The 15,078-nt window shown below is 40.6% G+C and overlaps 1 protein-coding gene across 1 annotated transcript in view; it reads left to right on the forward strand.

Moving 5' to 3' along the window:
* LOC140199174 (zinc finger CCCH domain-containing protein 13-like) overlaps positions 1 to 12,757 on the forward strand; it is a 122,024-nt gene extending 109,267 nt beyond the window's left edge. The window contains exons 20-21 of the mRNA XM_072260803.1: positions 7,681 to 7,844; positions 12,325 to 12,757. Coding sequence (XP_072116904.1) covers positions 7,681 to 7,844; positions 12,325 to 12,495 — 335 coding nt within the window. The 3' untranslated portion in view covers positions 12,496 to 12,757. The remainder of the gene's footprint in view (positions 1 to 7,680; positions 7,845 to 12,324) is intronic.
* The last annotated feature ends 2,321 nt before the right edge of the window (positions 12,758 to 15,078 follow it).

A 15,078-nucleotide genomic window follows, 5' to 3' on the forward strand; every position in this document is an offset into this window, starting at 1 on the left:
GGGTTAATTGGGGTTGTGGAATTGCTGGAGTGGTGTGGCTCAAAGGGCCTACTGTGCGCTGTATTGCTAAGTAAAAAAATTTTAGCTGCTTCCTCTTAAACTGCAGGGTGAATTCTATCATATTATGATCACCTCTTCCTAAGAGTTCCCAAATCAAATTTAGTGCATTGCACAATACCAAATCCAGAAAACGAGATGTTTGAAATCTAGAGTAGCACAAAAAAAATGCTGGAGGAACTCAGCAGGTCTGGTAGCATCTGTGGAGGGGAATAAACAATGTTTTGGTTCGCAACCCTTCAACAGGCCTCCTAGAACCTTCATCAGATCCTTCACAGGATTGTTTATTCCTCTGCTTAAATGCTGCCTGACCTGTGGAGTTCCTCCAGCATTATGTGTGTTACACCAGATCTAGAATTGCCTTTTCCCTAGTGGGCTCGACTACAGGCTGCTTGAAAAAGGTATTCTACAAATTCCTCTTGGGATCCAGTACCCACCTGATTTTACCAAAATACTACATCCTGAAACCCTCCCCCCCCCCCATGACCATTGTAACATTCACTTTTCTATCTCCTTTTGTAATTTGTACCCCACATTCTGGCTACTATTCAGAAGATTGTATACAAGTCCCAGCAGGGTCATTTTACCCTTTCATTTTCTTAACTCTATAACAATGATTTTGCATCTTCTGATCTACGTCCCTTCTTTCTAAAGATATAATTTCATTTTTTACCAATGAGTACCCTACCCCCTCTGCCCAACTGACTGTCATTTCAATACAATCTGTATCTTTGGGTGTTTAGCTCCCAGCAGTGACAGTCTTTCAACTGCAACTCTGCAATTCCCATAAGTTTATACCAACATCAGCATTACTGTGAGAAGAGAGCTTGGAGCATAAAAGTTGGGTTTAGAAATTTTTGCCTCATTTGGCTATGTCATTCAAAGTTAGATTGTGTAAATTAATAGTCTTGTAGATTTGCATATTTTGACAAGTTACTAGTAGTTGCTCCTCACCTCTCCTCAACGCAGATGAGACGCAGCTGCTGACAGAGAAGAAGCAGATTCTGGATCAGTGGGCTGAGCACTTTAACAACGTCCTTAACCGCCCTGCCGACATCAACGACGAGTCCATTGCCCACCTGCCCCAGGTAGAGATCAACAAGACCCTCGACATCCTCCCCACAGTAGATGAAGTCAGGAAGGCAGTGAAGCAACTCTCCTGTGGCAAAGTGCCAGGACCCGATGCAATCCCTGCTGAGGTATACAAAGCAGGAGGCCCTGTCATGATGCAAAAGCTGACTGTGCTCTTCCAGTCCATGTGGAAAAAGGGACAGGTCCCGCAACAGCTGAAAGATGCCAGCATAGTCCACATCTACAAGAGGAAAGGCAACCGCCAGTCTTGCGACAACCACCGAGGCATCTCCCTCTTGTCCATTGCGGGGAAGATTCTGGCCCCCGTCCTGCTCAACCGCCTTCTCCAACATCTTGAGCAAGGTCTGCTCCCAGGAAGCCAGTGCGGCTTCCGTGCTGAACGTGGGACCGTGGACATGATTTTTGCTGCGCGCCAACTCCAGGAAAAATGCCAGGAGCAACACAGCAACCTCTTCGTGACCTTTGTCAATCTAACCAAGGCTTTTGATACGGTCAGCAGAGAAGGCTTGTGGAAGATCATGGAAAAGTTTGGCAAGTTCATCACAATCGTCCGGCAGTTCCACGACAGTATGATGGTGAAAGTTCTGGATGACGGCGACGAGTCGGAGGCCTTCCCAGTGACAAATGGCGTCAAACAAGACTGCGCTCTTACCCCGACTCTGTTCAGTATGGTATTCTCTGCCATGCTGACAGATGCTTTCCGTAACTACAAAGAAGGAATCCACGTCAGGTACAGGACTGACGGCAGGTTCTTCAACCTTGGGTGCCTGCAGGCAGTTACAAAGGTGCGAGAGACTGTCATCAGAGACTTCTTGTTTGCTGATGACTGCGCACTCAACGCCAGCACGGAGCAGGAGATGCAGCGTGAAATGGACTGCTTCTCACAAGCCTGCGACAACTTCGGACTCACTATCAGCACCAAAGAGACCGAAGTTATGTACCAGCCTGCCCCAGGAAAGCCATACTAGGAGCCGCGCATCACGATGAAGGGCCAGAACCTCCAGGCAGTCGACAACTTCACCTACCTGGGCAGCATACTCTCTCGCACAGTGAATATAGACTCTGAGGTCAACAACAGGATTGCCAAAGCCAGCGCCGCCTTTGGGAGACTCCGTGAGAACGTCTGGGAGCGGAGAGGACTCAGCCTTACCACCAAGCTGAAGGTCTACTGTGCAGTGGTCCTTACCACCCTCCTTTACGCCAGCGAGACCTGGACTATCTACAGCAGACACGCCAAACAGCTCAACCACTTTCACCTGAGCTGTCTCCGCAGACTCCTCCACATCAGGTGGCAGGATAAAGTCCTCGACACGGAAATCCTGGAACGAGCTGGGCTCTGCAGCATCTACACCCTCCTGCTGAAAGCCCAAGCCAGGTGGGCTGGACATGTGGTCAGAATGCCAGACAGCCGATTGCCTAAGCAGCTGCTGTACAGAGAACTGTGTCAGGGCAAGCGCTCAGTCGGGGGGGCAGAAGAAACGTTACAAAGACTGCCTCAAAGCGTCCCTCAAAGGCCTGGGTGTTGACATCAACACGTGGGAGACGCTTGCCCTCGACCATCCAGCTTGGCGCAGCAAGATCACCACAGGAGCCCGTGCAGCTGAAGTCAGGCGCATCATCGAGGCGCAACGAAAGCGTGCTGTGCGCAAGGCCCGAGCAGCATCCACTGCCACGACAGCACCCACCCACTTGTGTCCCACATGTGGGCGAGCCTTCAGGGCCCGGATTGGCCTCATCAGTCACCTCCAGACCCACAGCCACCAATCTCCCATTTAATTTTGAAGCCATGGTCATCTTTGACTACGAAGGACAAACAACAATAACAAGTAGTTGCTTACCATTGGGTGAAAATGGAAAAATTGTTTTCCATTTTTAAAAAAAAGTAATTTCTAGGGTTAAAAGGACTAAAATGATCATTGACATGAGTTTATGCATTTTCAAGACATTAGGATACAAAAGTCATCTATACTTTCTTGATTGTCACAATTTCTTTAAAAATATTACTTAGTGCGAAATGATTGACAAAATATTGATCTCTGTGGATATCTATCATGAGAAGGATTTGATAGTGTGAGGTTTTGCAGTCATAAATCTGTTTTCCTCACACTATCTATCCACATTTAGCTTCTGACATAGCTGTAGATTGCTATTGTTAATACTGATACTGCCTCCTTCTCTAAGATTACCTTACAGCAGAATTCAAGAGTTTGCTTGTCCACAGCAAACTACTTTTGGCACCCTCTAAGATTCCTTTTGTTTAGAATAAGCAAATAATTCTTTGTGTGAATGTACAGATTTCTCTTGGTGTACTCACTACTTTTTTGATTGTTAATAGCAGAGGACAGAAAATGTACCAGTGACCCCTGTATTACAGGGAGGTTATGTTCCTCGAAAGCTGCAGTTTTCTGTAACAAGAAGCCCTGTTTCCCTTGAATTCCATGTTTGCAGTAGAGATGAATTCCTATGAAATGTTCTTCTCTCAGAAGTACTGATAGTACTAGTGTTACGTACCCCGTAACTGGGTTGCCAAACCAGCAGAAATGGATCACTCAGTTGGAGTCTGGATTACTAGAACTAAGAAAGTTTTATTAAAGAAACAAGCAACACAGTACTCTAATCAAAAGGATAATGAATGCAACAGCTCAGCAATGATAAACATACATGTACACAGAATTCAGGATCAAACAAGCTCTATCGTTGTCTAGGGGCAAATGACCAGTTTCAAAGTGACACAAAGTTCAGTTCAATTTAGTTCAGTTCGCAGTAATCGTTGCCATGGCAGTGGACAGTGGGGGGGAGGAGAGAGAGCGAAACGAATGAATATTCAAAACAGCTTCCACACACAGACCTTCGCAGTCAGCTTTCGGGCGAGCCCTTTGTGATGTCATCTGAGGTCACCGACCGTGACCCCTCCGTTTCCAGATACGACCGTTTCTCTGCGCTGAACCTGGCACCCAGGCAAGGGTGGACACACACCAGGTTCCCGCCGATCGTGCCTTTCCACCCTGTGCGTCTAAGGCTTGATCCCGCGATCAGCCGTCCAAAAGCTTCCCACCGACTTGTGAGAGGCGCACCGCTTCCAGGGTCTCGTTACCTCGGGTGTCGTGTGTGTCCTGCCTTAGCGAACCTGTCCCTTTTTATCCCCCTGCTGGGGTATCACCTGTCCATCACTTCAAACAGTTCAGGGTTCAAAGGGGGAGCCGCTCTAGACAGCTCTCCTTCCCCTTCATTACACATCTCCAAATGCTGCTTCATTGTTTTCCTTATCTCTCTCTCTCTCTCCTGAAGACAGGTGGCAGACCAACTGCTGATCACACAGGACAGCAAACATCTTATCTATGTGTATTCTTGTCACACTAGAAAGTGATGGTGTGACAGATAAAGAGAAAGGAAATATAGGCCTACCATGCAACAAGTTTCAAAAAGTGCAAGCTGAAACAAAGACAGAATTTGTTGTTTCTTTCACATTTTGTTTGTTTATTTAATTTTCCCACTAGTTCTATAAAAGCAAATTTTATTCCATATGTAAGATTTTTAGGTGGTATTCTGTGAATTCTATAAGGGTGAATTTCTGTAACCCTGACACAGGGGTCATCTGTATGTGGATTTGTTTTGTTTATTCTAGAATGGTAATTACTACAGTAATGCCTATGCCTACCTTAATATAGCTGCTTTAGCTTTAATAATGTTCCTCGGAGATAGAATCAATAGATCAAAAGCATACCAAACTAGAATTACAGGCACTCACTTGGTGGTATAGAATGCTTGTAGAACAATAATGAATAATATTGATGAATGACATCCTTGACAGAGAAGAACTTTAAAGGTATAATTGGGGAATGTAGTGAGGAGAACAGAGCAATGATAAGGGGGATAGTGGGTTGGGTCTTTTATTTATTAATCTTCTGGGCATTGCTGCCAAGGTCACCATTTATTGCTCTTGAGAAAGTAATGTTGAGCTGCTGCCTTGAACTATTACACCCATGGTGTTCTTGAGTGGGGAGTTTCAGGATTTAGACCTAGTGTTGATGTAGACAGTATGAATTAGACAAGAGGATTTTGCCCTAGTAACAGAATGTATGGTCAAGAAGTGTGAATAAAGAGAGGTAATGTGTGCATGTTCAGTATAGGAGAAATGGAGGGCAAAAGGAGGAGCATTTTTTAGATTTAGAGTAGGTGGCAGAAGTCAAGGGTAACAAAGGCATGAAGAAATTATGTTGTTTCATTTGAAGTTTCTGGGGACTAGGAGTCTGTCCAGGTTCGGGAGGCTTGGGTGATATCCAAATAGATTTTGGAATTTACAGTAGATTTTTGTAAAAGCCCAAAGGATTTAAGATTAAGTTACCCATCTGAAAACATTGGCACATTTATATCTGGAGGTGGCTGGCGGTATAATTAAAGGTTTCAGCAGTTGGAAAGGCTGTAGTCAGCATTGTGTCAGAGGTGGAAAAAAGACAATAATATCAAGTTTGCAAGAAGTGTGGAGGTCTGAGACCAGCAATAAATTGGAAGGCATGGCATTTTATGAAGAGAAATAGATCTTGTGGTAGGACTGAAAAAGTATTTTTCTCTTCTAAAGATAGGATGCTACTTGAAAGTGCCAAATTTTTAAGAAGATATTTAAGAGCACATGCTGCCTCTTCCAGTAAAGAGATTTAGACTGTCTGAATGCACGAATTGAAGTCAATTATCTGTAAATGAATAGCTGTAGCCTAAGCATTGCTACCTTTCTTTTTACAGGATAGAAAGCTAAAGGATAGGCTCTGTGAATTCTGAGTTACTGTACAAGTGAATCAACTTCATGTGGGAAGCCAAATCTGAGCAACTAGTACCACCTAGACTCTAGAATCATCTCAATAAGATTTGCCCTGAGAATTGGTGTTATGAGTCCAGTAATGCTAAATGATATTTGTGTGAAGATAAGATATTCAAAATAAAAATAAACAATCAAATAAAAATAAGTTCCATTATCAAAAATGCTCAATTGCAACAGCAGAGTGATGTAAAGGACTATGAAATTAGAAGGACCAGATAAAAATTTCACGATCCTAGTTCATAGAAATGATGCAGATAAATTATTAGTATTATCAAAGTCAATGTGATACATTGTATATCTTGTTGGTAAATGGATCTGAGTCTGACTTTCATAGAAGGCATGGATTGTATCTGCACAGGTCTGTAATCTTGCAGTCCTTTATATCAAATAGCCTTCCTTTTGCCCCAGTAGATTTGAAGAAAAGATCTGAATTGTACCATAATAATACACTTCCCATGTTTATAGTTGATAATGTATTGATCTTGTGTGTGCGTGTGTGTGAGAGAGAGGTTGAAACCATTACAATGCAGTAAACTACTGACAAGTGCCTGGTTAGTTTACCTAAGTATTGGTAACATTTTATAATATAATATTGGAAACCCATAAGCATTGTGTAGGTCGGATAAAACTTTGAAATCAATTCGGTATTCTTTCAATGCTGTTGATTCATTCATACATATTGTACATGTAAATTAGTAAAAATATTCTAATAAGATGAATATATTTTCCCCTGCTCCTCTGATATCTTCAGTCATGAAGGGGAAATAGAGATAAATGTCTGATCAAGTCCACTTGTGCCATGTTCCTGTAATCCTAGCACTAGCACTGCAATTATTTTTGAACACTTTTAAGAAATGATGCATTGGAGAATGAATTCTTCATTATTAGACCACTTATGTTATCATCACTGATAGAAATTTTTGCTGAAACAAATTCAGTGGTAACTTCCAAAGAAAAGTTGGATAGCTGAAAAGAAGGCATTTCTAGGGCTATAGCCAAAAAGCAGGATTGTGGAGCTAATGGGAAAACTTCAAACAAATGGCACAAATACACTAAGCCAAATCAGACTGTTCTATGCTGTATATTTTTAACATTCTGAAGGGATGGACTAGTATTTGCAACAATAATATAATGGAGATCGGCATTTTAACAAAAGTAAGATGAAAAGATCCATGTGTTATTACTGTGATGAGCAAAAGAAGTTGAGCTTAAGGTTATGTGTCATTTCACAAGGTCCTGTAGAGTTGAAGGTGAAAGCACAAGTGCAAGTGGACCTGCTAGCTGTTTTTTGTCAATGTACTAGCAGGATAGATAAGGAGCATCCAGTGGATGTTATGTATCTGGGCTTTCAGAAGGCACTTGATGCAATGCTGCAAAAATATGTTTTTCATATACATAAATAGAAACCGCGGGGTTAGATATATCAACATGATTTAAGGTTTGTTTAAAGGATGAAATGGAGAGCAAAAATAAACAGGTCATTTTTAAGTTGAAAATAACAATATCAGAACTCCTAATGAAGGGTCTCAGCCCAAAACTTTGACTTTTATTTCTTTCTATAGATGCTGCTGGACCTGTTAAGTTCCTCCAGCATTTTGTGTGCATTGTTAATAGTTTTAGCTTGCTTGTTAGCTGGCATTTCTATGAATGTTTCTGCTTTATGTATTCATAATGTAAATACAATTATCATGTGTTGTACACTTCTTTCTGTGCAGATGGAGACAACGTTTTTGAAGATGAACTTGGAGCCCTCAACATGGCTGCTATTCAGAGAAAGGAAGAGCGAGCCCATCTGCTGAGTAGTTTGGGACCCTGCTGTAAAGCACTTTGTTCTCGGAGGGATCTTGTTATCCGCAAACAGTTAGTAAGAAATGAAAAGGCAAGCACTTATCTTATTGTATTTCTTGAGTACAAATATTGATCTTCTTCTAGATCTTTACCTAACAGAGTACAGCCATTTGTCCTTCTATTATTATGTATGTATTTACAATATTGAATTCTCAGAACATTGCTTCTCCATACCTTTTAATTATCACATTCTCTCTCTTCCCTTTCCCATGTTTCTTTGACTCCATTTTAACTCCCTTGTATCTGTCTTTTTAGACCTAGCTACTTTTTCCAGTCTGTTATTCTCAATTCATTCAAATTTCAAATCCATCCTATCTCCCAAGCCTTCATTTACCCACTTAAAACATTTATTTCATCTCCTGAGCAACATAAAATGTGCTGTTGAATGTCATTTGTTGACAGCAAATGAGACAGCAAACAATAAAGCAAAAATTAGTGGGGAGCTAAAAAAATTCGAAGGCTTTTAAAAACCTAAACAAGGCAAGGATATTTAATACAGAAAAAGATGCAATTTGAGGGTAAGCTAGCCAATAATATAAAAGAGGATAATAAAATTTTTCAGGTTATATATAAAAAGGAAAAGAGAGACAGGAGTGGGCATTGGAGCACTGGAAAAAGCCACTGGAGAGGTGGTAATGAAGAACAAAGAAATAGGGGACAAACTAGTATTTTGCAACAGTCATCATTATGGAGGACACGAGCAGCATGCCAGAAATTTGAGCGAATCAGGAGGCAGAAGTGACTGTATTCACTATTACTAAGGAGAAGGTGCTTGGGAACCTGAAAGGTCAGAAGGAAGATAGGTACCTGGACCAGATGGGCAACACCCCAGGGTTCTAAAAGAGATAAATGAAGAGATTGTGGAGGCATCACTAGTCATCTTTTAAGAAACAAGAGCCCACAGTATTACAGGAAAAATACAAGCATACATACATGGCTAACTAGCAGAAGGCAGTGGGAATAAAGGGGGCCTTTTCTGGCTGGCTGCCTGTGACTAGTGGTATTCTGCAGGGGTCAGTGTTGGGACTGCTACGTTTCATGTTACATACTAATGATCTGGATGATTAAATTAATGGCTTTGTGACTGAGTTTGCTGATAATACAAAGACAGGTGGAAGGGCAGGTAGTGTTGAGGAAGCAGGAAGTCTTCAGAATAACGGACAGATTAGAGGAATGGTCAAAGAAGTGGCAAATGGAATATAGTGTAGGGAAGTGTATGGTCATGCACATCAGTAGAAGGAATCAAGCTGTAGACTATTTTTTAAATGGAGAGTGAATTCAGAAATTGGAAGTGTAAAAAAAAGACTTGGGACTTCTAGTACAGGATTCCCTAAAGGCTAATTGCAGGTTTGAGTTGGTAGTAAGGAAGGCAAATGCAATGTTAGCATTCATTTTGAGAGGACTAGAATATATAAAAGACGGGATGTAATGCTGAAGCTTTATAAGACATTGGTCAGACCATCATTTGAAAATTTGTGAGTAGTTTTGGGCCCAATATCCAAGGAAGGATGTGCTGGCATTGGAGAGGGTTCAAAGAAGGTTTGCGAGAATTATCCCAGGAATGAGAAGGTTAACATGTGTGGACTATTTGATGGCTCTGGTCCTGTACTCTAGAATGAGGGGAATCTCATTGAAACCTGTCCAATATTGAAAGACCTAGATAGAGGACATTGAGAGGATGATTACAATAATGGGAGTATCTAGGCCCAGAGATGCAGTCTCAGAGTAGAGGGACGTCTCTTTAGAACAGATAACTGTGAGGCCAAGTCACTGGATACATTTAAAGCCGAAACTGATAGGTTCCTGATTAGAAAGGGCAACGAAGATCTCAGGCAGAAGGCAGCAGAATGGCATTGAGAGGGAAAATAAATAAACCATGATCAAATGGTGGAGTAGACTCAATGGGCTGCTCCTGTGTCTAAAGACATTAAATTTGATAGCAGGCATCTGACAAATTTCTTCACTGTTTTATTCCTAGCCATGTGTTTGCCTTGGGACCTACAATATTGACGTGTTGTGTTCCAAGTTCTAAATTCCAGTACAAAAATGTATATCAATGCAGTAGCCTTTACTGCCCATTGTTTACAATTGATTATTCATAATACCTCTGTTGTTTCCACCTCTCCTCAATGATCAAGCTTTTGATTGCTCTGTGTAATTAAAAGTTAAATGATATCATTTTTCCAATAACTGAAATGAAAATCTGCTATCATATATGATTTACATAAAAGTGCCAATTTTCCTGTGAAGCCAACAAAGATGGGACTTTTTGCTTTGAAAGCACAGGCTACTTCCAACTACTTAAAAAGAGCTGCCAGTGATATCAAATAGAGATGTGATCAGGACCATAACTGTGGAGGCTGTCCCTAGGGAGGCTGTCACTATATAACAAAGGCATTCAGTACTGGCATGTATAGGTATGTCTGTATACCTTTGAGCTAGAATGCTGGTAGCAGAGGCTCATCACAGTTTAATTGCACTATAATGGTGGTACAAGTGCTGTTGTATAACCCTGGGGCACAGCACTGGCACGTACATATCTGTCAAAGATTAACACTGAAACATAGTGCTGCTGAGGACATATCTGTCCCTATAAAGCTTTTCATACCATGTTGGTAGGAACAGGCTTGTTACAGCACATCACAGGTACAGTACTGATGAGAACTGGTCTGTAGAACATTACATTTCAGTTCCGTTGACTATAATTTCATTACCATAACACTGGGATACAGTACTAGTGAACATGTGTGTCATAGAATAAGATGGGTACTGTGATCATGGGCACAGGTCATTCACTGTACTGGTAGTCATGTGGCTGTACATTGTATAGCATTGGATACAGTGCTTCACTATAACATTGCTATATCATACTGGTGGACATGGATATCTTTAATATAAGTAATGGTCTGTCACAGTGTAACATTGGTATAGTAGAATTATAGAATAGAATTTATTTAAATCTTGCATCCACCCCACAATGTGAGGAAGTAAAAGTCTTTGCATTATCGCTCCATCGCAATGTACAGACATGTGGATTTAAAACTAATGGCTTGTAGCATAAACTGTCCCGTAGCCTATTGGTCCTGGCTTTAATGCTGCAGTGCTGTTTGCCAAACGGAAGCAGCTGAAACAGTTTATGATTGGGGTGACTGGTGTCCCCAATGTCCTTCCAGGCCTTCTTTCTGCACCCACTGCTGTAAATGTCCTCAATGGAGGTGGGTCTCCATTGACTGCTGGAAAGCTGGGTCTAAAAGTCTTTCAGTGGATTAAAATATAGGTGGGCATGTACCTGTCACTGTCTAACATTTGTGTGTTGTATTGGGAGAAAAAAAACTCACCATACAACATGGTTGAGTACAGATCTGTCACCTTCCAACTGGAATACATTGCCAGTGGGCAACTGTTGCCAATTTTTAAACATTTGGGAATTTGAGTGTGTGGGTCTATTTCTGTTTCAGATTCAGACTTAATTATTGAATGTACATTGAAACATACAGTGAAATGTGTCACTTGCATGAACAAACAACACCCAAGGATGTGCTGGGAATAGCCTGCAAGTGTCACCACATATTCCAGCGCTAACATAGCACGCCCACAAGACTAGGATCTAGTACAGATAAGTATTGGTCTGTCACTTTAGATTCATGGAGTTAAACAGCACAGAAACATGCCCTTTAGCCTGTGTTGACAATCAGATATCCATTTATATTCATCTTGTTTACCAGCACTTAGTTTCTTGCCTTCTACGCTTTATAATCCAAGCACTCAACCAAATATACTTGCGTCTGTCATTTTCTCAGACACTGCATTCTAGTTGCAACCACCTGAGTAAAAAAACAGTCGCCACATCTCCTCTAACCTTCTTATTCCTCACCTTGAACCATTACCCTTTAGTTTTAAAACATCTCTAAAACATCTGTCATAATTTTATGATCCAATGTTAGTTACTTTCTCACTAGCCTCTGTTCCAAAGAAAACAACAACAGCTTATCCTGTCTTTCATCTTAACTGAAATGTTCCATCCAAGCTAACATTCCAGTAAGTCTCCTCTGCACCCTCTCAAGTACATCCCTGTTTTTCCTGTGGTTTAGAGACTATATCTTCCATTGCCTCCCCAATTTATCAGCCTGTAAATAACATTCTGTAAACTAAGACTATCTTCCTATCTGCACACCACTAATATTTGTGTCATTTCATAAACGTGGTGTTCTGTACTTTGAATATAATTCTCTCACTGTATTTCTGTGATACTATACTGGTAGGCACAGTCTGTCATTTGTTTAACTCTAGGATACATCTATATTTTACCAACTACATCTCTGAAGCACTTTGTAGAAATTTTGCACTGTGCTCCTCAATACGCTCCTCCAAGAGACTCTTTACAGCAGTGTTCACCAACAAATCTGTGTTATGAATTGACCATTTGTGAGATTTACAAGAGAACTTTTTTAATATTGATGGCAAATCTGGCTTTTAATGGTGGAATGTACATTTTGTTTTTTTTTAATCAGGGTGCAACCAAGCATATGTATACAAATCAACCAGTCGTGGACAACGATCTTCTAAGATCAAGCCTTCGGTTATTCAAACGCAAAGCACTATGTCATGGCCCCATACAGGAAAAAAGTGATGACAGTAAGATTTTGCGACCTAAAGTTAAACAGGAAGTTTGTGTTTCATAAATTTTGCAGCATCATGGATTAATTTTGACTTTGATATTGAAGAATCTGTATCTAAGGAACTGGATCCCACACCTGAATATTTGGAAGAATGTCACTTGTTTATTGACAAACCTAATATTGGACCTGGGGTGGTCAAACTTAATTTTTCAGCTTTTAAGACTATTCATTTTAGGAATTTAAATACTGCTCTATGTACTGGATGAGTGAATATATCATTTTTTGAAGTACAGATTTGAAATCTTTAATAAAAGTCTCAGCTTTGTTTTAAGGTGTCTTTTTATTATATGTAAAAGGAGATGTTTAATAGGAATTGTAGGTGATTGCAGATTAATGGCTTTGATTTTGCTGTTGTCATACTCTGCAAAATCACTTTCGGTCTGATGCCAACTGGGATTTGGAATCCAGAAACTTTGAAGTTATCAAGTGCACTGATAAAAGCAGGAAGTAGGAAGCACTTACTAGCTGTTCTCAAGATTGACGTCTTCCTATCCTGAGGAAAGGTCTTGACCGGAAATTTTGACTGTTTATTCCCTTCCATAGATTCTGCCTGACCAGCTAGTTCCTTCAGCATTTTGTTTGTGTTGCTCTGGATTTCCAGCATCTGCAGAATTGCTTGTGTTTAGTTATTAATTTTATAAAAGGTGAAATAGCGAATGGGGCATGCAAAATTATTCTGAGTTACGATCACCAAACTGCTAAAATGTTTTATTTTATTTAATAACTCTATGAACTGGAGGAATGGCATTCCACGCACAAAATTAGTTTCTCCCAGGCATCCAGCTAGTCCTGTAATTGTGACCTGTTATATTGCTAAAAATACATTTTTGCACTTCATTCAATAAAACACTGTATTTTCATTATTTTGTTTTAAAGACAGAACAGTTTCTAAAATGAAGATGATGAGAATGTAATGATTGTGTTGGGTGCCCCAGCATAGATACTAACAATGGCTCTTGTGGAGGAGCAGGGTGTCATTGACAGAAACTTCCTCATTTAGTTGCATATGTACAGATGCTGGAAGTTAATGTCATTTTTACATCATAATAATGGCAAGTTTTCCATCATTACAATCTTAAATTCCAGGCCAGTAAAATTGTTCTTTTTCAGCATCATAGTAATGGGTCCTGATGCTTTTGCAAGCCAAAGGTTCTTCAGAGTTTAGGAATGAGAGATAAAACTTGTTTTTTATGTTTGTTTTATTAAGAGTTACAAGAATAAAGAAGACGAAGGGAGAACAATATGAAAGGTTATAAAGAGGAAAGAAAAGGCAGACAAAAGTGGTCTGATCTTATAACAGGTCCACTCCCAATGATTCTACTGAAACTCCAACAGACATTAGTTAACCAATTACAAGTTCAAGTTCATTGTCATTTCAAACTGCCACATGAAACAATATTTCTCTGGACCAAGGTGCACAACACAGTACATATAATTCACACACAACATAAAGTAATATTAGCACAAATAAAGAGTATTTACATTAAAAGTAAACAGTATTAACACTACTGACACTTAATACGTGTCGGGACCTGGGTGGTGGCAGGGAGTTCAGTAGTCTCCCCAGCTGCGGGAAGAAGCTGCTTCCCATCCTAATAGTCCTTGTCCGAATGGTATGGTACATCTTGATGGTAAGGGTTCAAAGGGATTGTTGACGACGTGAGGTTTCATTGACAATGTTAAGGGCCCTGAGTATGCAGCACTGTTGGTAAGTACCTTGGATGGGTGGGAGATCCAATGATCCTCTCAGCAGCCTCACAATCTTTTGTAGGGTTTTGCAGTCAGATGCCTTGCAATTCCCGTACTGGATGGTGATGCAGTTAGTCAGTACACTCAGTGGTGCTTCTGTAAAAATTAGTTAAGTGAGGGCAAGTGGGGAGCCTCATTCACTTCCACTTCCTCAGGAGACTGAGATGCTGCTGTGCTTTCTTGACTAACGAAGTGTGTTCAGGGACCAGGTGAGATCGTCATTTATGTGCACACCCAGAAACTTAAGTGTTCCTAACTCTCCACGGAGGAGTCCTTATGTGCAGTGAAGAGTGATCAGCTTGCTCTTTCCTAAAGTTTACAATCTTCTCTTTAGTCTTGTCCACATCGAGACTCAATAGCCAGATTCAAGTAATGTGACACCTTCCACTAAAACTAAAGAGTTTCCAGAAAAATAGAGGCAACTGTAGCACTCAAAAATACACTGAACAATTACATGTATATAGGTGATTATATTAAAGTACAAACAAGCATAAGAAAGTTAAACTGTAAGAAAAATAGCAATTCTACAGCCCAATCCAACATCTCTGCCCCCCATGATTCTAAATCACATAGTTAGAATCATCACATCTCAAACTTAAGAGGCAGAACAACTTGTGCTACCTACGTTAAAGTATAAAATTGGTAATGTTACAATATCAGAATAAACTTAATGTCCAGTAGTTATCAACTCTGTTGGACGTCTTCTGGCTGGTTATTGATTTGTTCACTGTGGCCCATCAACGTAGGCACTGGGGAAGGTTAATAGCACGTTAACCTTTGTGTCCTAAAGAAGGGTCTCAGTCTGAAACGTGGATGATTTTTTTCATAGATGCTGGC

This window comes from Mobula birostris, chromosome 6 (genome assembly GCF_030028105.1).
Source record: "Mobula birostris isolate sMobBir1 chromosome 6, sMobBir1.hap1, whole genome shotgun sequence".
Taxonomy (NCBI): Eukaryota; Metazoa; Chordata; class Chondrichthyes; order Myliobatiformes; family Myliobatidae; genus Mobula; species Mobula birostris.